A 20,434-nucleotide genomic window follows, 5' to 3' on the forward strand; every position below is an offset into this window, starting at 1 on the left:
AGGTGGTATAGGTCGATATTAAAAACCTGGGGAACTGCCGTATTCACCTGGATTTCACCCAGGCTCAGGCTCTCAACATCATCATCACCGGGCAACCTCCTTCCCACTTTTTCTCGACCTCTCCCATCACCTTGACCAGCACACAATGGGCCAGGGACCCAGCACCAGCGCCCTGCAGCAATGCATCCAGGGGGTTGCCAACAACCGAGCCAACTTCGCTGCTTTTGCCGGGAGCCCACTTTACCAGATTCAATGGGTCAAGCCGTATAATCTTGATGTGCCCGTCGAGCCTGCCGCCGTGGTGAGGCCAGAGACGGCACAGGATATTTCCGACATTATCAAGTGCGCCAATGCCAACGGCGTCAAGGTGCAGGCCAAGTCTGGGGGGCACTCCTATCAGAACTACGGCGCTGGCGGGAGTGATGGGGCCGTTGCCATCGACATGGTCAACTTTCAGAAATTTTCAATGGACACCAAGACATGGTATGCTACCATAGGGGCTGGAAATCGCCTGGGAGAGGTGGACAAGAAGATGCACGCTCAAGGAGGACGGGCCATGGCCCATGGTGTCTGTCCTGGTGTTGGCCTTGGTGGTCATGCTACGATTGTAAGTGACTCTTCAAATCATGTCTTGCTGGATGCCTGCTAACTTGACCATCAAAGGGAGGATTGGGCCCCATGTCGAGAATGTGGGGATCTGCCTTGGATCATATTGTCGAAGTTGAAGTCGTCACCGCCGACGGCAAAATCCAGAGAGCGAGCGCCACGCAGAACGAGGATCTTTTCTGGGCCCTCAGAGGCTCTGCGTCTGGGTTCGGAGTCATCACCGAGTTCGTTGTGAGAACACATCCCGAGCCGGCCAACGTTGTTCAGTACGAATACACCATCAAGCTCGGGAAACAGGCCGATGTCGCTCCTTTGTACTCGAAATGGCAGGCTTTGATGGCGGACCCCAAGCTTGACCGTCGGTTCGGATCCATGTTCATCATGTTCCCTCTTGGCGCTATCATCACTGGCACATTCTATGGAACTCAGGAGGAGTTCTTGACAACTGGCATCCCCAACGCTCTTCCGCAAGATGGCAACGGCCATCTGGTCATCAACGACTGGCTTGGGGGTTTGGCTCATGATGCCGAAAAGGAGGCACTGTATCTGTCTGGGCTTGCTATGCCATTCGTATCACGCTCTCTGGCCTTCAAGCGACAGGACCTCCTGGGACCGGAAAAGATCAAGGACATTTTCAACTGGGTCGACACCCAAAAGAAAGGCACGCTCCTGTGGTTCATCATCTTCGACGCCGCAGGGGGTGCTATTGAAGACGTACCGCAGAATGCCACGGCCTTCGCTCATCGTGACAAGGTCATGTACTACCAGTCTTATGGTATTGGACTGCCCGTGACAAAAACCACCAAGGATTTCATCACCGGATTTCACGACCAGGTTGTTCAGAAAGCCGGTCCAGGCACTTGGGGCACGTATCCAGGGTACGTCAACAACGCTTTGGTCAACCAGCAAAAGCAGTACTGGGACTCCAACCTGCCCGCATTGGAGCAGATCAAGGCTCGGTGGGACCCCAAGGACTTGTTCCACAACCCAGGGAGTGTGAGGCCTGCCAAGAACTAGTGTCTTGTCCTCATTTTCAGGCGATTTGTACTTGTAGAATAGAGATACCCGATTGCATTAATGTTTACGTGTTATCTGGCTTCCGAATCAGGACATGACTTTCACTCAAGTGATCCTTGGACTAGGTAGTTGGATGTAGTTGAGGACGGGTGAATGTGTGCAAAGCCACTCAAAACAGCCACCCAACCCCAAACATTCAGCCGCTGGGCTCCCTCGTGATGCTTCACCCCTTGCCAATAAATATGTATACAAAGTATGCGGGATCCTATCTCCGACTTTCACAGCTAAGGTTCTCTCCATCTCTCCACGATCATCTAAGCGACCAACCCCTTTCTACAGCGATGACTGACACAGATCTTCTGCCGGACGCCGTGATTAGATGGGCTCCCACAATTGATGCACTTGACAAAGCCATCGCCAAAAACATGCCCCTGTGTCCATCCACAAGCTCCGGCGAACAAGCATTCAACCATTTCTGGCATAACGTCTTTACCTCCCTTGCCGCCGAAATCGAAGAAGATGACACCATCCCCTTGCACCTGACTTCGCCTCCCCGTCCCACCTTCTACATCAAGATTTTCACGAAACCAGTTCGGGACAGGACTTGCTGATGTGATAACACTGGCTATAATTTCCAAATCGTCCTTAGAAACCCATCTGGTGTGACCAAAGGGGATTTGGTAAGGGGCATAAGGGATTATCTGTATAGCGAGGAAGGGTCACAGACAAGGGTTTTCTACAGGCCAGGACAGCCGGGCGATGAACTGGGAAAGCAGGAGGTGGATATGAAGCGGGTAGTGGTTTATGATTCGACTTGGTATATCATGGACAATGAAGAGGACATACCTGATGAAAATGAAACACGTTTCAAGGGATGCACATGGAAGAATCCCGAGATCGTGCTGTTTTGTTGCACGATGGAGAAGGTGGAGGAACGACGGAAGGAAAACAACAGAATTGGGGACACGCATATGAAAGATGCGGCGGAGTGACCCAATTGTAGGTGTTTCCAAGCGTGTGCCTGCACGCAAACCAAAATAAATCCAACTCATGACTTACCCCAAACGCCTTGATGTAAACCAAAGGGCATTGCGCTGATTCCTGAGGCCAAAAACCGCCTGAAACCCTTAAACCCAAAATGCAAAAGACATGACAGTGTGCCCGACCCGGCTCCTTTCTGTCCTTGATCCTCGCCCTCGGACCTTCCATCCATGACGACACGAGCGTCCCTTGTCCAACCAAATTCAAAATATTATAAACAGCTCTTCACCAACCACAGTGCGGGCATGGCTCGTTGTTGTACGTCGCATTGGCCAAACAGATCTCAGTCCCACTGTCTTCTTTCTTGCTTCCTCTGCCTGATTCGGCTTCCGCATGTTCTTGATCCTCCTCTTCCGGCTCCTCCATGACGACACGGGCGTCTCCTTGTTCTTGCCCTCCAGCTTCCTCCTCTTCTTGATCCTCCTCGCTGACGACCCAGCCGTCAATCTCCCAGTATCCTGCCTCTTCAGTTTGTTCCTCGTCTTGCTTCAGCCACTCGCGTTCTTGCTCTTTCTCCTGCAGTATCGCCATGACCGCACGAGCGTCGTCCTTCATGCGTTCTGGCTCTTCAAAATCTGGTGCCAAAAGTGCGAGCGGATCAAGCTGGCGGTAGAATTGTTGCCACATAATTCCGAGTTCGCTGCTCGACAAAATGTTGTGATACACCCCCGTGCGAGGAAAACTCAACACTCGGGCTTCGAGCGCATGATCCTCGTTGTTCTTTGCGTTTTTCGTGAGCCTCTTCATGGCTGAGCCGAGTTCGGAGCCAGCTGCCTTGAGAACTTTTGTTGTTGTTTGGTCTAGCCAGTCCTGGTTGGGGAGTCTGCCGCTGAACTGGTCCCGGAACCTTGACAGATTCTCTGTCATGTCTTGACACGCCCTAGATCGGGCTTCGGCGGATTCATTGTTTGGAGCGGCCACGGCTTCCTTGCCAGCGAAATATGTGGCTTGGGAGACTGTCATGTAATATGCCAGCTGAGCAATGGTGCCGCGGACTTGGCGCATTTTCTCGCCGTAGATTGGTGGCAGAGGTAGAAGGTGTTCTTTGAGAGTGTTCCGATAGGTCTTGCTGGCGGCAGCGATGCTCGGGCGGGCTAGGTGGTTGTAAAGCGGTACGAGTCTGTTGCGCTCGTACGCCGGCGGAGTGTCTTCATTGTCGATTTCGCTGCAGTGGCAGTCGCAGGCGTTTGGGTGGTGGCAGTGGAACTGGCAGTCCTGCTGGTGGGTGCTTTTCCCGCAGCCGCAATCACAAGGGAAGTGGAATTGGCAACCGCAGCCAGGCTCGTAGTCATCATCATCATTCTCAGGTTGTCGTCATCATCCACGTCGAGTTCGTTGTCGTCATCCGCCTCCTCCTCATCATCCTCGGATTCGGCGTCATGATGGTGGAGAGCATTGTAGCTCTGGAAAGCTGTGTATGCTGGTGGCCTGTCATACGAAGGAGGGGCCCCAAGTTTCTCCTTCACCCCGCGGAGAGCGACGTTAGTAAACGGGTTCCTAAACCCAACTGAACATCCACAAGCGGCAATCCTATCGTCTACAACAAATTGATTGGCGTTTGTCAACGTGATCAATTGGCATTCATAAACGCTGTTTTAACGTTTGTACACGCAATTAAGTGTCGTTTACAAACGCATTTTTTCACGTTTTAGAAACGCTGTCTTGACGATTGACGTTTGAACACGCGATCAAGTGTTCTTTACAAACACATCTCTTGACGTTTAGAAACGCAGTTTTGACGTTGGTAAACGGACATTCACAAACTATCCATCGTCTACAAACGCATCTGTAACGTGTGTAAACGATAAGCTGTTGACTGAAAAGCAAAAGCAAACACTCGATACTTGCAGTTGATAACTGGTGATGGTGATGATGGTGATGGTGATGATGGTGATGGTGATGATGGTGATGGTGATGATGGTGATGGTGATGATGGTGATGATGATGGATGGTGATGGGTGAGGGAAAAAAAAGAAAAGGTCAGAGTGCACAGGAAGACGGTTGATATAGATTCAGATTTTAGGTTGTGCCCTAGCGGCAAGAAAAAAAGACCACGTTCAAAAGTTCGGTTGGGTATCATGTGGGTGTAAAAATTCAAAAACTGGAAATGGCCTCCATCGTGGTAACTCCTAAACGCCCATATTTCCACCATGACCTTCCCTCACGACCTCTCTCAAGACCTCGCGCTTCCGAAACTTGAACTTGTCCTCGTTGAGCTTGCACTGCTTCGTCTCGTCCATATTGAACCTAGCCCCTGGGCTTCTTGATATGTTGTTCGCGTGGGACCCGGTAGGCTCACGGCTTGCAGCTTCTCCAATCCCGACTTGAAGGCACTGTTGATGGCCACTCTGAGGCCCGAGATGAAGGGGTTGTGTGCACGGTGTTGGTGCTGTTCTGCTAGTTGGTAGTCGGCGGGGTGGGAAACGTGGTGATGAACTCGCTCAAGACGCTCCATGTCGTCGAGCATCATGTGGTAGTACTCTTCATCCTCCATAATGCGGTGGTGGATATGATGGTGTCCCTGATTGTCACATGTCAGGATTAGGGCTGTGTTATTGTTTTACTTCATGGCTGAATACACATACACTGTGTGGAGAAAACAAACTCGGAAGCTTTGGGTGGAAGAACTCAAGTCAGAGTTCGATGGTGTGTCTGAACACTTCAAGATGATGGCTCTTGTGAACTTTGACAGCTTGACCGTCGGTAAAGTTTGATGTGATGCGATGGTGAATCGTTGGTGATAAAAACGCTTTGGAAGGCCATCCATACCCTCAAAGGGGACATGGAGTTGGGATTTATATGTCACATTGTGATTCTCTTGTTCATATTGAAGTTGCAGCCCAAACGCGTCAATCGCACCACCACTGCTGTGTGGCCAGTTGTACTGAGCTGGGGACTGCCGTCGTCGTATGATTTTGGTTCAATAGAGTTGGTGCCATTGGCTGCACCAACCACAGCCACCCAGACACCTCCCCAGTTGTCAGTCCACTACAGAGCAGTGCATCCTGATGACATTGAGCCCAGACTTTGGCATTGGGCCACCGGGCGAAACCGGGCTAGCATGGTCCAAATATTTGTCGTGATTCGAGAATCACCACAGTTGGTAGCTAGACACCTCTTGCGCTATCAATAAAATGCCATTCAAAACAACAAAGGAAAGGGTATATAATAACCTAGAATGATACAAGACGCAAGCGAGTGCTGGGCTCGGTCCCACCCCTTCTTCACCTCCCACCTCTCAGCCCATTGCCAGGCTGTTGGCCCTCCCACGCTGGCAAAGGAAAAAACAAAGGAAAAAAAAACAGTATTACACAAGTGACTCATGAATTATCATTATCTCGTGCTCCACCACCCTAAACTCTCCCTTCTTCTTTACACCGTGGCTTGGCCCTTCACAGTTCATCATGGCCCTGAACCTTCTCCTTGACCGCTTCGGTCGCTTCGCTCGCAACACTTGCCACCTTCTCACCGACGCTTCTGACCTTCTCGCCGGCCTCACCGACCACTTCGCTAGCGGCGCTGGCGGCTGAGCCAACAACGTTGGTGCCGGTGGCATAAGCAGCATTCAGCCTGGACACCACGCTTTCCGAGAATGTTGGTTCCTTGCCGACCAAGAGTTCAGACACGAGCGCGCTCACGGCCTCATAGCGTTGAGCAGCCGCATCACTGGCCACAGCAGCGGCACTCGTTACTGACCCCGCCCCTTCACCAGCTGCCGCCGAGGCAGAGGAAGCGTACTCGCCAACACCGCTGTAGAAAGCTTCGTACCATGGAGTAGGGGCTGGAGCACCGTAGACCTGTATGCTGATCTTGGTGACAATGACATCCCAGCCATCAGCCACGTAGTCAGCTGCAGCAGCAGCTTGCTCGTATCCGGCGGCAGCCGCAGAAGAGACGTTCTCGCCGGCAACCGATGCGGCGGAGGAAACTCCTGCACTGGCAGCAGCCGCAATAGAGGATGCACCTGACCCAATGACAGAAGCAGCAGAGGCACCAGACTCGCTTGCCGCCGACGCAGCAGAAGCGGCAGCCACACTAGCTGCCGAAGCGGCAGAAGCAGCCGACTCGCTGGCCACTGAAGCGGCCGAAGAAGCAGACTCGCCAACGGCGGCGGCAGCAGCAGCCGCGGACTCGCTGGCGACCGAAGCAAGCGAAGAAGCAGTACCGGCAAGATCAGTCGGTGTAGGGGTGGCCGTCATGGAGCTCACGGCTGCGCTGGCTGCCGACAAAAACTCGGAATACCTGGCATGCGCGAGGCCGAGACCGGCGTAGTAATTGTGCCGGGCATTATCCAGAAGCTTGTTGACATGTTCAGCTGGGGTGGAAGGTGTTGGGGTGGCCAGACCAGCTGCAATCTTGGCACTTTCGTACTGCTCCAGCGCCCAAGACCGGCCCTGTTCGAGGCGTTCCGAGGCAATGGACTCGATACGGGCCCAATCGACACTGGGCACGGGGACAGTCGGAATGGCGACCGTGGGCATGATGTTCTTCTTCGTCTTGGTTGGTGTCCCGCGCAACTGAGTCGACACAGCCTCGAGCGCAACGTCCATCCGAGAGCTTGCTGAGGCCATGGCCTTGTTGTAAGCAGACGTCACCGAGGCTAGCATCTGTTGATGAGCAGGAAGGGGAGTGCCGTGGATCTGGGCTGAGACAGCCGACAATGCCTCGGAATATTGTGCGTTGGCACGAGACATGGCTGCGGAGTAGACCGATCTCAATTCGTCTTGCATTACCTGAATGGCACCGGACATGTCCTCCTCGTCATCCTCCTCGTCATCGAGGATAGGGGAATGACGGGGCACAACCTGAGCGGCGGCGCCAAATAGAGCGGGCTTGACAGTAGGCGCCGCTTCGGCTTCCGCGACAGGACGAGTGTCAGGAGCGTCTCCAGCCTCCTCTTCTTCCCCCACGGCGTCCTCGTCGACTGGCAGCTCAACTGGGGCTGGGTCAGCTTTGACGTCCTCTTGAATCTGCGTCACATTATCAACAATAGGGGGGGTCTCGAACACCAGGGACTCGCTGGCCGCAAGATGGGTAAGATCGTCAGCAACTGGTTCTGGAGAGTTGTCGACATCGGCGGTGGCCTCGGACGTGGGCTCAACAACGCTGGAGATCTCTTCCGAGGCAGCGCTAACTGCCTCAGCCGGCTCCTCATCGCCCTCACCAGCCATCGAGTCCTCGGCCCACAAGTTGTTATTGCCAACCGATTGGGCAGCCTCAGCTGTCTTTTCCGATACAATGTCCTTGACACCGACAACAGCCTCGCTTGCCTTCTCGTACCCTCCCGCCACCTTGTCGACGACGGCATGCTGGGCCTTTTCCGCGGACTCGCCAGCCTTGTTGACCACGCTGGTGGCAGCAAGTCTGGCGGCTTCGACAGCCTCGGCAGCCTGCTGTGTCAGGGTGCTATCAAACTCCTCCGTCACATCGCCAGCCACAAGCTTCCAGTTGGCCACTTGCTTTAGACGACCGAGCTCCTTGGCTGCCGTGGCGGCCAGTTTCATGGCCTCATCCTCGATGTTGGCCCCCTCCACCTGCGCAGCTTCAAGGTTCGGGTGGGTAACGATGAGGTTCTCCAGATCTCCCTTCCACTCGTCAAATCTGCTCTTCAACAGGTGGTACTTGGCCCAGTCCTTGTATGTGATTCCATCCGTCCAGGCCCACTTCATGCCAATCCTTTGCAGTGCCAGATCTCTGATGCCTTGAAGAACGGTGAAGTGGGTTTCAGCCGCTTGCGTGATGGAAGCCTGCAACTCGGTTTCGTACTCCTCACGCCACTGGCGCACGGCCTGCGCCTTGTCTTTGATAGCCATACCGGCCTGCCTGACAGCCTGAACGATTTCCTCCTGTGCGTCCTCGGTTCCCAGCTCCTTGTCGTTGACTGCATTGATGATGTCGAGAATGTCGCCGCGGAGCAGTACCAGCTCAGAGACTGTGGCCTCTTGAAGCTGGTCGAGAAGAGCCTTGCCTGTAATTCCAGCGTTTCGGCGAATCATCCTCTTGGCAATCTCCTGGACGCGGTTGTCAATCTCGGCAGCCCCTTCATCCACGGCTTTGGCGTAGCGCTCTTGCCAGTCCTTGAGATCTGCAGCCACCGTCTCACGAGCAGCGCGGCGCACCGGATCCTCATTCTCAACTTGTTCGGCAGTATCGGGAGGAGTGATGGGATCGACGCTGGATTTGGATCGATGGGCTTCTGGAGCGTCCTTGGCTTGCGGTCGACCGGCTGTGGAAGAAGGCTTGCTCGAGGCAACAACAGAGGTGGTCGAGGAGGCGGATGGTGCAGGCTTGACAAAAGAAGATATCGTTTTGGAAGCAAAGCTAGAAATACGTTAGCAAACTGTGTGCTGCATCACTGGTAAAGACTCAGACTAACCTCGAAGCTGAGTCTACTGCCGACTTGGGAACTGACTTTTTGGTGCCATTGGTGCTGCTGCTATACCGGCCCAGTCGCTTGCCAATCTTGACAAGCTGGGGCTCCACATTCTCAACGTAGATGACTCTCAGATGCGGCCAGACAGTGCTGTCAAGGAAGAGGTTTGTCTTATTCCACGCCCAGGAGCATGTAGGCGCTACGGTTCCCAGCGCAAAGTCCGAGGTGGCATGATAAGCCTGCAGTGCGTAGGGCTGAGCAAACTGATATGAGGGTAACAGAAACTCGTGATATGTCTGGAGAGAGTTGGTTCGCACGATCTCGTAGTATGGCCCAACAGCTGCCGAGAGCTGGTCGAGATGTGGTGCGAGGGTGTGGTCGTATTGGGTCTTGGCCAGATGCTGGACTTTGGTGATTTGAGGCTGTACAGACTTTTCCCACTGTGCCTTTCCGTAGACACGGGCCTGCTCAACCTGCGGCGCACCATGCTGCTTCGCGTAATCCCAGGCTGGTGTGATGACCTTTTCGTCCACAGCGTTGTAGTATGGGCGCGCCAGCTCAACGTACGGTGCCGCGTATGCGTCGTAATATGGCTCGAGATGTGGGGTGACGGTGTTCTTGAGCTGGAAGTAAGGTCTGCACACGAGCGGGGAGTTTTCATCGCAGGCGTCGAGGGTAGCTGGGCACCAGAACAGAATCGCGTAGATCGAATACCATGCCACCAACCTGGGACGCAAAAATATGTCAGCTCTTCTCCTCTCTTGTCTGACAGCTAGTATTTGCTCACCTGGCAGCGAAACTGAACAGCCAGGACGGCCAACCTGGCCCACGACTTCTGGTAGTTCTTTTCTGGACAGTGTTGTGGCCATTCAAGGCGGGCGACTTGATGGCGCCGTTGATACCATTCGCAGCCCGGTGGGCTTTCATTGTGGTGCCGTTTATGTCGTCCATGGCGCAAGACGATTCAGCACCAGGCTGAGGAGACGAGAAGAGAAAAAATATGACAGCGCCAATGCGTCAAGCAATGAAGCCGAAGAGAAAGGGCGTCAGGCGAAGTTGATTTCGCGCCGAAAGAAGGGAACAAGATGCTACTCGGTGATGGGAGGTCAGAAGTGAGGCACTGTTGGAGAAAAGACAGGTTTGGCCAAGGGAAGCTCGGACGGCTTGGATGGCTGTTTGGAAATGCAGGGGACTGCCAAGCGGGGGCGTTGTTGGGTTTCTCCTGCAGTGCCCTGGTCTTGTCTTGTTGCCTTGTTGGTTTTGAAAATGGATACAGGTAGCAAAGTCAATGTAAAAATTAGCTGCTGCTTGTTGGATGCAACTCTGAATCTTGGGACATCTGGATGCCTGCTCGATTTTGTGTTAATTTTTTCTTGGGAAAAGCTGCAAAAGCGTGACGACATTTGGTAGCTCGACTTCCTTGACAGGGCTCGGTCCTTAGTGCGACGCGGCCCCCCCTCCATGGACGTCATAGGCGCGGGTGGTACACCCCAATCCCACTGCAGCCCGAGGAATAAACACAGTGCCCTATCTTTCACCAGTATTGATGTCAATCAGTCATATACAGAGTTTGTGTCAATGAAATATGGATGGACCTTGAACGAGAAGAGGTGAAACTTTTCCTGAATGTTGGGTCGGCTTGTCAAAATGTTTCAGATCGGCGCCGGGAACGGCGAGGCAATGGCACCTTACTACGGAGTTCTCTTCAGCCTTGGGCTTCAACCTACCTCGGATGAGATGGCAGTTACATACTGTGTATGGATTATGATCCGATTACTTCCATTTCCTACTGCCTTGTCGGTCACAAAGCACAGAAAAGCGAACAGCAGATTTCATCACACGCTTTAGACTAGTGTAGATGAATGAATGATACCCATAAAACAGCATATGATTGATTATATCAGCGCAGCCTGGTATTTTGTGAAGTCATTGGGCACGTGCAAACGGCCCACTTTGTAGCAATCACCGGATGTTGATTGGCCCTGACACGGCGTCTTTGTGATAAGCAAAGCCCCGGTCCTTTGGGCGACGACCCTCCTCCGCGCTGAGCCTAGGCCTGCATCTCCAGCGTGGACGTGGAGTTGCACCTCCTGGTGGGATTTTGGAAATCTGTTGAAGATTTGCCATCGCATCCATCCATCGCCCATTTCCCATCTCAAATCACTATCTGACTGTCCCAACCAACAACCCATCACCCGATCAGCAGAAATCAACCCTTTGCTGTCGACAACAACGACAACGACAACGACCACTGCCACATCTTGCGCTCCCCTGTCAAACCGCCACCGACCTCATCTGCCTCTCGATCCAAGGCCACGGTCCCGCTGGAAACCTTCTCATAGTTCCCATGCGAGGTTAGAGTAGAGGCCTCGGAATTCCTGCTACGAATGGCGTGTCCTTAACGTCTCCCGCCACGCACAATCACTCGACAAAACTCCGGTGAAGATGGCGGACCCCCAACTTCTGGGCCCCTTTCCGCCCCCCGACCCAGATCGATTTCCAAACACTAGGCTGCGAAGCCATCTTCTCAGGCCAGACTCGACGCCGCAAGAACCGCAACCATCACATTCTACGAATGATCCAGACACATGTCGAATATGTCGCGGGGAGGGGACGCCTGAAGAACCGCTCTTCTACCCATGCCGGTGCAGTGGCAGTATCAAGCACGTCCATCAGGATTGCTTGATGGAGTGGCTCTCCCATTCACAAAAGAAACATTGCGAGCTTTGCAAGACGCCCTTCCGCTTCACCAAGCTCTACGATCCAAATATGCCCAGATCGTTGCCATGGCACGTCTTTGCCAGCCACATGGCCAAATATTTCTTCGCCAACATGCTGCTGTGGATGAGAGCGTCGCTGGTTATGCTGGTTTGGTTTGGAGCCTTGCCGTACGTTATGAGGAATGTATGGAGCATGTTGTTCTGGTTCAGCGATGATGGTATGGCTGCTTTCCTCTTCCACAAAAGACGAGATCAAGCCCATCAGCTGGCCTCGGCCGCTGGGACGACACCTAACCCGGCCATGAACCTGTTCAGAAACAACACCACGCTAGCTACTAACCTCATATTCCCTGGCACAGCATGCATCGCCAAAAGCACCTCTGGTGCCGCTCAGGCCTCCAACGAGCACTCGGCCACTTCTACCATTTTACGTCTATTGTTTGGAGCACCCGATACATCTGGCGCTGTTTCCACCGAGGCGGTTGCTATCCCAACTAGGAACAACTCCCTTTTGAGCGGCGTCCAATTTCTTCGCAACTTGACGCGGCATCCTTGGCTAAACGACAAGGTCATAGAGGTCCTAGAGGGCCTGATTATAACAATTCTGGTTATTGCTTGCTTCATTCTCATCATCTTGGTCAGAGACTATGTCGTTCAACAACAGCCCGAGATCAATATGCGTGCTGCGTTTGCAGCTGCTGAAAATGCGCCGCATCCCGCACCACCACAGGAGCCCCTGGCACGACCAGAACCCCCACCTGTCGAGGAGGAACATCATGACAACCCTGCTCAGTGGGAGGATCTACAGGGTCAGTGGGATCCCGCCATTGTCGAACCACCTCCGCACTTGGCGCTGGAGGCCAGGCGCCAGATTGCGTTGGCTCGCTTGCAAGCTCATGAAAGACGGCTTCAAAGACAGTGGGCAGAACCCGAAGCTCGATATCAAGCAAGGTATGCGGGTGACGACCATGCTCCTGCACACGAGGCTGCTGAGAATAATCCAAATAGCTTGGCTACTGGCTCACGAAATAGTTCGCCCTTTTTGCCATCGCCCTCCTTCCTTCCAAGAGCGGAACTGGACGCCATCGTCAATGGTGGTGAAGCTGCTGACGTGAAAAGCCGGCACCTCCATGACTTCCTTGCCATCTATCAGCGTGCCAAGGGAGATCCCCATCGCATTCTCGAAATTGCCAGAGAACAAGGGGCTGAGGAGCGACTGGATTACTGGCTGGCCCTTACGAGGTCGCTGCTGGATCGTCAAAACCGTACTGTGGCCGGTGCCGATGACCACTCGGACGCCAGCAGCGCTGCTGAGAATACTCCAGCATCGAGCACGGATGCTCGCTTCAAGAATATGGATTCTCCACCGTTTGGAGGCCTTCGTCCAGCCACCCAGGCTATGGAGTGGACGACCTTTTCGGCTGGCGAAGACAATTTTGGACCCCGACATGATAAAAAAGGCAAGGGCGTACTAAGAGAGGATTCCGACGGTGAAAGCGCCCACACCGAAGACAGTGAAAGACCTTTAGCAAGCCCGCTTCGACCAAGGGCCAACACAGATGGTCCCAAAATTAGCGATACAATCCACCCCTTGGCCAACAATAGCTGGTCGTTCCAGACCTTGACAGAACAAGAGCCTGATGGGATGTTGAGTGACCAACACGGGACTGAGTCGACATCTTCGGGGCACTCGACTTTCGGATCACCCAAACAACCGGCGTCTCGACAAGATGCTGCGTCTGCCTTCTTCAAGAGGCCCAGATTCACCGAGGCTGCATTCGAACTTGACCAGACCACCCAGTCTGTGCCGCATCTGAGCAGCAGGGCTGAGGAAGAACTGCCAGCTGATCATTTGACTTCAGGACAGGAATCAAGCGCCGATTTTTGGGACATGACCTCGGGTGCTGAAGCGGCCCAGTCAGAGACAACCCCTCCGCCAGCCTTACCAGAGAATGGGGAGGATGCCGATGCGCAGGCCGAGCCCCAAACCCCGAATCCGCCAGCCCCGCGCCCCCAGCCCGTAGGCATTGTCGACAGACTTGCTGATTTTATGTGGCGGGATGTGGATGGAATAGACCCGGCCGAGCTTGCTGCAGCTGACGCTCTGCAATTCGACGTGGGGGAAGGTGATCTCGCCAACGATGAGGTAGAAGAGGACGACCCCGAAGTGCCACAGCGAGATAGAGAGGTGGTTGAAGCCGCTGTGGCAGCTGGGCTGGATCCAGACGCGATCGAAGATGCTGAGGACTTGGAAGGGATCCTGGAGCTCCTCGGTATGCGAGGTCCCGTCGCTGGCTTATTTCAGAATGCCATATTCTGCTCTTTTCTCGTCTCTATTACCGTCTTCCTCGGTATCGTAGTCCCCTACAATATCGGGCGTATGACAGTTTGGATGGTCGCGAATCCTATTCGACCGGCGCGGATGCTCTTCGGCTTATGCATGCTCGTTCAGGACATCGCCATTGTATTGTTCGGATTAGCAGTTTTGTTCGGCGCGAAGGCTCTTCTCGTGCTCACGAAAGTCGCCCCCAGTTTGCTTGGCTCTGTGGTCGACCTTCTCACAACCACGTCGGCCATGTCCTATGGCACCATGATGAGTGCTTCCAACAGAGTGGGGAGCAGTTTCTTTGCCGAAATCGTCCACATTTCTGGCACTGAGATACAAAACTTCTCTGCCATCAGTCATGAGGCATTGCTTCAACTGAAGGGCCACATTAGTCTGGGGTTCGCTGCACTTGTCACAGCGGTGGACTACCTCTTCTCCGGTGATTACGCCGAAAAGAGCTCCGACATCGTGTCATTCATGGAAGGGCTCGCTACGATAACGATGGGATGCTTGAAGCAACTCCCCGGCATCCTCACCAACCCCAACTCTTGGGTACTTAACCTCAGCGTGCCAGATTCCACGTCAACGGCCTTTGATGCAGAACTTGCTCAGTGGAGCGGCACCGACAGACTCTGGGCTATCGTGGCTGGTTATGTTGCCATCTCCATCATTGCTGGTCTCTACTTGCGACGAGGAAGCCCCTTTTTTACGGGTCCAACAGGTCAGGATTGGGAAGCATCCATTATTGATGGCCTCAACCAAGCTAGTGGCGTCATGAAGGTGATCCTGATCATTGGTATCGAGATGCTCGTCTTCCCGCTCTATTGTGGGCTGCTGCTCGACCTCGCCTTGCTGCCCCTTTTCGCGGGCGCCACGATTAGGTCAAGGGTCCTCTTCACCATGAACTACCCAGTCACGTCCATCTTCGTTCACTGGTTTGTCGGAACAGGGTACATGTTTCACTTTGCCCTTTTCGTCTCCATGTGTAGAAAGATCATGCGCAAGGGGGTTCTCTACTTTATCCGCGACCCCGACGACCCGGAGTTCCATCCGATCCGCGATGTTCTGGAGCGCAGTGTCGCGACTCAGCTGCGCAAAATCCTGTTTTCTGCCTTGGTTTATGGCGCACTCGTCATGGTTTGCCTAGGCGGCGTCGTCTGGGGGCTTGCCCTTTCTGCTTCGAGCGTTCTACCGATCCACTACTCGTCCAATGAGCCTATGCTGGAGTTTCCCGTCGATCTGCTCTTTTACAACTTCCTCATGCCACTAGCAGTTCGTCACTTCAAGCCCAGTGATGGTCTACATGCCATGTACACGTGGTGGTTTCGGAAATGTGCCCGAGGCTTGAGGGTGACTTGGTTCTTATTTGGGGAGCGTCGCATCGATGAGGAAGGCAAACTTGTACTGAAGAGCGACTCACCCGATGCGGCCCTGCCGTGGTGGCGGACATTGTTCCTTGAGGTGAATAACGACCAGGTGCGGGCAAAGCAGTGGACCAACCCTTTCGAGCCCAGCCCGGAGAAACCGACCGTCATGCGAACGGAAGACGCTCTCTTGTGGAACACAAACAAGAAGGCCCTCGTCGAGTCAGGCCAACTCATCCCTGACGGACGCTATGTTCGGGCGCCATGCTCTGATCAGGTCAAAATTCCCAAGGGCAAGAGGGTGTTTCTCGACGTATCCGAAGATAACAAGCGACAGGACGAGGCTGCACCAACTGACCTGTACAACTCTGAAGAGTTTCAATTCGTCTATGTGCCGCCCCATTTTAGGCTCCGGGTCTTCCTCTTCATCACTTTCATCTGGGCCTTCGCCGCCATCACGGGTATTGGTTTCACCATCGTACCGCTCGTCTTTGGCCGTTGGATGTTTAGATCTCTTCTTCCCAGTCACATTCATACCAACGACATCTATGCTTTCAGCATCGGCATCTACATTTTGGGCTCTGCTGCTTATGCCGCATTTCATGCGCTGTCCATCTACCGTGCCGCACACGATTGGGTCGACAGCTTTACAAGGACCGTCGTCAATGGGGAGGCTGTCCGGCCAATGGTTGATGCAGGCATCCGGGTTGCCAAGATTATTTACGCCCACGTCTTTTACCATATCGTCTTTCCCCTCATGCTTGCCTCATTGGTGGAGTTGTATCTTTTGACGCCGGTGAATGAGATCCTATATGGTGCCCTACCTAAGAAGCGAGCTGATGCTTCTGAGCTTGCGCCCATCATGACGCCAGGTGCTGAACTCAATCCGAAGCATACTGTTCGTTTGGTCCAGGCCTGGACCATTGGCCTGCTCTATCTCAACCTCATCAACCGGATCATCAACCGCTGGTTTTCGGGTACCCGCCTTGCTGCAGCCGTGATGGCTATCTTCCGGCGTGGCTGGCTGCATCCAGATGTCTCCATCCTGACTCGGGCTTTCATCGTTCCTGGACTCATCCTCTGGAGCAGTGCCGTCATCGCGCCGCTCCTCCTTGCCAGACTTGGCGTGGCCAACGGGCTACATGAGGCCATGCTTCACTCATCGTATGGCACACCTCTTGTCGGCCATGCCGAGTTAAGCCATGCATACAAGGTCCTCATCTACCGTCTGAGTTACCCCGTCATGGCTGTGTTGGCTGTCTGTGCAGTTGTGCTCTGGAGTATGTTTGGTGTGTTCAAGAGGTGGAACATGCGTATAAGAGACGAGGCATATCTAATCGGGGAAAGGTTGCATAACTTTGGGGCGTCGGTGGGAAATAGCACCCCAAAGGGGAAGGCCACAGCTTGGAGAGGCGCTCCGGGAAGGATATAGAAGGGTGCAATATCTTTTGCATTACAAACGTGTTCATCGTCACGAGCGCGACGTCTTTTGTTCTGGGAAGGTAGTTATAGACGGTCAGCATGGGTTGGTTGGTTGGCTTGGCGTTTGGCTGAACAGGTGATGATTTAAGGAGCAGAATTATAGCAGAAGCGATAGGCGGAAATTCTTCAGGTACTGGGAGCTACGAGTGTACATCTTCATGTTTTGTATGTAGCAGTTACAAAAGTACATACCCTATCCATGAGCTACTGATGAATTGACGCTGTGACAGGCCCTGGTCTCCGAAAATAGCGGTAAAGTGGGTCCTGGAAAGGGGTTATGATGGACAAGCTTGAGGGCTTGGCAGTCAGCCATGTGTAACTTTTTTTATTTATCTATGTGCACGCCGACATGCCGATCAGTGGTCTTCCACGTCTTCATCTCGGCCTGGATATACGATGTCTCTCACCACCACTGCCCTGACACAGTGGAACAGAACAAATCCATAGACCAACACCAAAACAATCGAGATGGCCGTCGAAAACCACAGGACGAACTCGTTCTGAAACACCTTCCCCAGAGAGATGGTGGCCAGGATAAAGCCCGTGTTTGGAAACACCGACGCCCACCACCCCAGGTGGAAGTACCTCGGTGGGCTCTGCACCACGGCCAGCACGGCAATGGCAAACCACCAGAAGCTCAGCGCCCAGAGGAACCCGGCCCCGACGATGGCCATCATGAGCATGATGCTCGCGTCGAGCAGCCCGTCCATGTTGGCGTCGAAGCTCCCCGGGAGGGACTGAGCAAGCCCGATAAATGCCAGCGCGGTGAAACTCGGCGGGCCGACGCACATGAACAACCCCGGCCTGTGCTCCCTGTCTGGAAGGCCCGACTGCATCAGCCGGCCGACCATGTGGGCGTACATCATTGCCGCGACGCTGATGCCCAACCCCTGACAGCTGAGGCCGCTGACGATGATGGGGAGGGCCATGGCGGGCGGTTGGGTGGAGGCGATGACGGAGGCGATGGTGCCCGAGAGCATGACGGGGAAGATGGGGAGGATCCAAGTCGGCATCATGGTTTGAAGGCTGAAGGAGTGCCGGCGGCCAAAGACGAAGGAGTATTGTGCTACTGCTAGGCAGGTTGACAGGGCGACGTAGATCCAAAAGGCGATTTGGATGGCCCAGCGGAGCCCCTGGCGTTCACCGTCCCATGATTGGATGTGGGAGGGGATGCAGTATTTTTGTGTCGAGGTGATCAAGGTTGCGATGGAGAGCAGGAAAGTGGGGACGAAGAAGCCTTCGCGGGGGTGGGTGATGGAGGCGACGAAACTGCCGGTGTTGAGGAGGAAGCGAGCCAAAAGGAGGGAGGTGATGAGGGTGAAGAGGATGATGTTGAGGATGTAGACTGCTAGGCCGAGGACCGGGGTAAGGGAGGGGAACTGGTGGGGTTGGGCGTGGATGAGGAGGGAGAGGCCACCAGTGGACATAGAGAGGGTGTACCATGCCCAGGTAAAGTGTTTGAGGCGGGAACGTAGAGAGAGAGGTGGTCGGGGATGGGTGTGGTCGTGAGGATGGCCCGGAGAGGGGGTAGGAGATGGTGAGGGGCGGCTGTCGAGCGCGTCATTTTTGGCGGCTGCGATAGCGGCGGTAGCTTCGATGTCCTCTGGGGATGGCTTGAGCTCCTGATCAGTAGGGAGGCGACTCAGTCGGCGTCGTTCGGGAACGACATATGGCAAACTCGTGCCCGAGATGGAGCCCCGTAGAGTGGGCGCCCGGGAATCGAGCTGGAGATCGTGGACCAGATCGTCTTTTTCTGGGTTCCGTAACTGATCAAGGGATGGGCTTGCATCGTCAGAGCTGATCGATAGCCGACTGAGACGACGTTGCTCTCCTCTCTGTTCGCGGCCTTCGTAGAGGTATGGATTTTGTTGAGAGACGCTGGAGGGTCGACGGCGCATGGACCGCCGGGGAATTGGGGGGGCGGGACGATGGGATGCAGGTGCTCTAGCGCCTGCAGCTTGTGGCTGGAACTTTTCGTATTCTGCGTCCTGCCGGTTGGTTTCAATATCAGAACTGTCCAGCAGTGGTGCTGACATGATATTATGCGATTAATCAAGAGAAGACCTGCTTCGGCCAAGAACGTGGTGCAGGGGCGAAATGCAAGCCTGAGAGAATGGATGATGTTGCTGACCGAGACCGAGGAACTTGAGGGGATAATAATAAGTGAAAACTGAGCGACGGAAAGACAACAAAACAAAAAACGACTGCTCCAGAGCCTGTCGAAGAAAAATGAGCGTGATGATTAGGACGGGGCTTAACTGTCTGCAAGCGCTCGAGCTTTTGTACATGTTGATCGTATTCGCATCGAGACTTTTCACCGAATGACCACCCAGGCGACATTGGAGTGGAAGTGGCAAGATATTTCAAACATTTGATGTTTGGGTCACGGTAGGTAAGCAAGTTTCGACAGCTCAAATGTCGAGTCAGTCACGACAACTGCTCTGGTCAGAGCTTGCTCGAGCTTTTGGCTCTCATTTCGTCATCATGTCCAGCCAACACGAGATACGCGCCATGGTCTCCTACATGTAAGAAATAAAATCTAATTTTGCCTTGACGCTTTTATTGAGAATAAACAGGAAGTTTGCAGGCGGGTGTTGCCTTCATCGTCAACCTCCTCTTGGCGTCGGATCATCCGAACAAGAGTGGTGCTTGGACATGCCTGACTCAGAGGTCTGAGGACCTTCAGCCTTTTGGTAACAGCTTCAAGTCTTGAGAAACTTCTTTCTCAGCTGTGTGGAAATTTGCACACATTATGTGGCATGAGATTCTACTTGGATGCAGAACTTGAAAGTCATCAATATCAGGTTCTCATGGCTGGTGACTGCCCTCGTGTAAGGACCATTGACACTGTAACTCACAACGACCGCCATTTTGAATAAAACGAACACATCGAACGTTACCTTACCCACATATTAGAAGTTTCTGCTTACTAGTCTGGCAATATTTGGCTGCCATAACGCAGATATTGAAAGATAAGGGTAAGGTAACTAGACCAAATGTCACGTCATTCAATGTTCACGTCGTATCGATGCTGGGGGTCCAGTGAAATAAATGCACGTAAGATTTTAACCTCATTTTCGAAATGCTTAAATCTGTGATGACCGCGGCTAGTGCGCGTTGGCCCCGTAAATCAATCTCGCTGCCTGACGAGACATGCGCTCGATAACCCGTGGACGTGGTACCCTCAGCAGAGAAGAAGACGCCACCATACCCACAAGAACAATAGACATTTCTTGGGCATCATACGCAGTGCATATTGACCCGACTCCGTCCCTGGGATGATGGCCAATGATACCCCTTTTGCCAATATTTAGCACCTTAGTTAGTGGCCATGGTCTGGCATGATGGTGCGATCAGTGTCATGAAATCGCCGGCGGACGAAGTGGACCAACCCAAACCGAGACATGCTGAAGCCTCGATAATCAAGATGCCTATGATTGTTTGAGAAATTCGGGTGCCTAAAGCCAAATATGTCTGTGGAGCGCGACTCGAGGCAGGGTCAAGT

General features: G+C 53.7%; 5 protein-coding genes across 5 annotated transcripts, besides 3 other annotated features; 2 read left to right on the plus strand and 3 right to left on the minus strand.

Annotated features, from left to right (window-relative positions):
• Nucleotides 1-145: 145 nt before the first annotated feature.
• PODANS_7_4440 (uncharacterized protein) lies at nt 146-1,623 on the plus strand (the record flags this gene model as incomplete). The annotated part of the gene is made up of 2 exons (XM_001907528.1): nt 146-607; nt 664-1,623. The coding sequence occupies 2 exons, from the start codon at nt 146-148 to the stop codon at nt 1,621-1,623; spliced, it is 1,422 nt and encodes a 473-aa protein (XP_001907563.1).
• Nucleotides 1,624-4,390: 2,767 nt separating this feature from the next.
• Nucleotides 4,391-4,409: a sequence feature (primer 7G7B).
• Nucleotides 4,410-4,525: 116 nt separating this feature from the next.
• Nucleotides 4,526-4,610: an STS (microsatellite 7G7 NON POLYMORPHE).
• A 74-nt stretch (nt 4,611-4,684) lies between these two features.
• Nucleotides 4,685-4,702: a sequence feature (primer 7G7A).
• Nucleotides 4,703-4,837: 135 nt separating this feature from the next.
• PODANS_7_4430 (uncharacterized protein) lies at nt 4,838-5,431 on the minus strand (the record flags this gene model as incomplete). The annotated part of the gene is made up of 2 exons (XM_001907529.1): nt 4,838-5,185; nt 5,252-5,431. The coding sequence occupies 2 exons, from the start codon at nt 5,429-5,431 to the stop codon at nt 4,838-4,840; spliced, it is 528 nt and encodes a 175-aa protein (XP_001907564.1).
• Nucleotides 5,432-6,056: 625 nt separating this feature from the next.
• On the minus strand, nt 6,057-9,988 carry PODANS_7_4420 (uncharacterized protein; the record flags this gene model as incomplete). The annotated part of the gene is made up of 3 exons (XM_001907530.1): nt 6,057-8,985; nt 9,041-9,763; nt 9,825-9,988. 3 exons carry the CDS (start codon nt 9,986-9,988, stop codon nt 6,057-6,059), a joined length of 3,816 nt encoding a protein of 1,271 aa, XP_001907565.1.
• Nucleotides 9,989-11,482: 1,494 nt separating this feature from the next.
• PODANS_7_4410 (uncharacterized protein) lies at nt 11,483-16,879 on the plus strand (the record flags this gene model as incomplete). The annotated part of the gene is made up of 1 exon (XM_001907531.1): nt 11,483-16,879. The coding sequence occupies one exon, from the start codon at nt 11,483-11,485 to the stop codon at nt 16,877-16,879; it is 5,397 nt and encodes a 1,798-aa protein (XP_001907566.1).
• Nucleotides 16,880-17,285: 406 nt separating this feature from the next.
• PODANS_7_4400 (uncharacterized protein) lies at nt 17,286-18,965 on the minus strand (the record flags this gene model as incomplete). The annotated part of the gene is made up of 1 exon (XM_001907532.1): nt 17,286-18,965. The coding sequence occupies one exon, from the start codon at nt 18,963-18,965 to the stop codon at nt 17,286-17,288; it is 1,680 nt and encodes a 559-aa protein (XP_001907567.1).
• Between the last annotated feature and the right edge of the window lie 1,469 nt (nt 18,966-20,434).

The sequence above is a fragment of the Podospora anserina genome, chromosome 7, assembly GCF_000226545.1.
Source record: "Podospora anserina S mat+ genomic DNA chromosome 7, supercontig 1".
Taxonomy (NCBI): Eukaryota; Fungi; Ascomycota; class Sordariomycetes; order Sordariales; family Podosporaceae; genus Podospora; species Podospora anserina.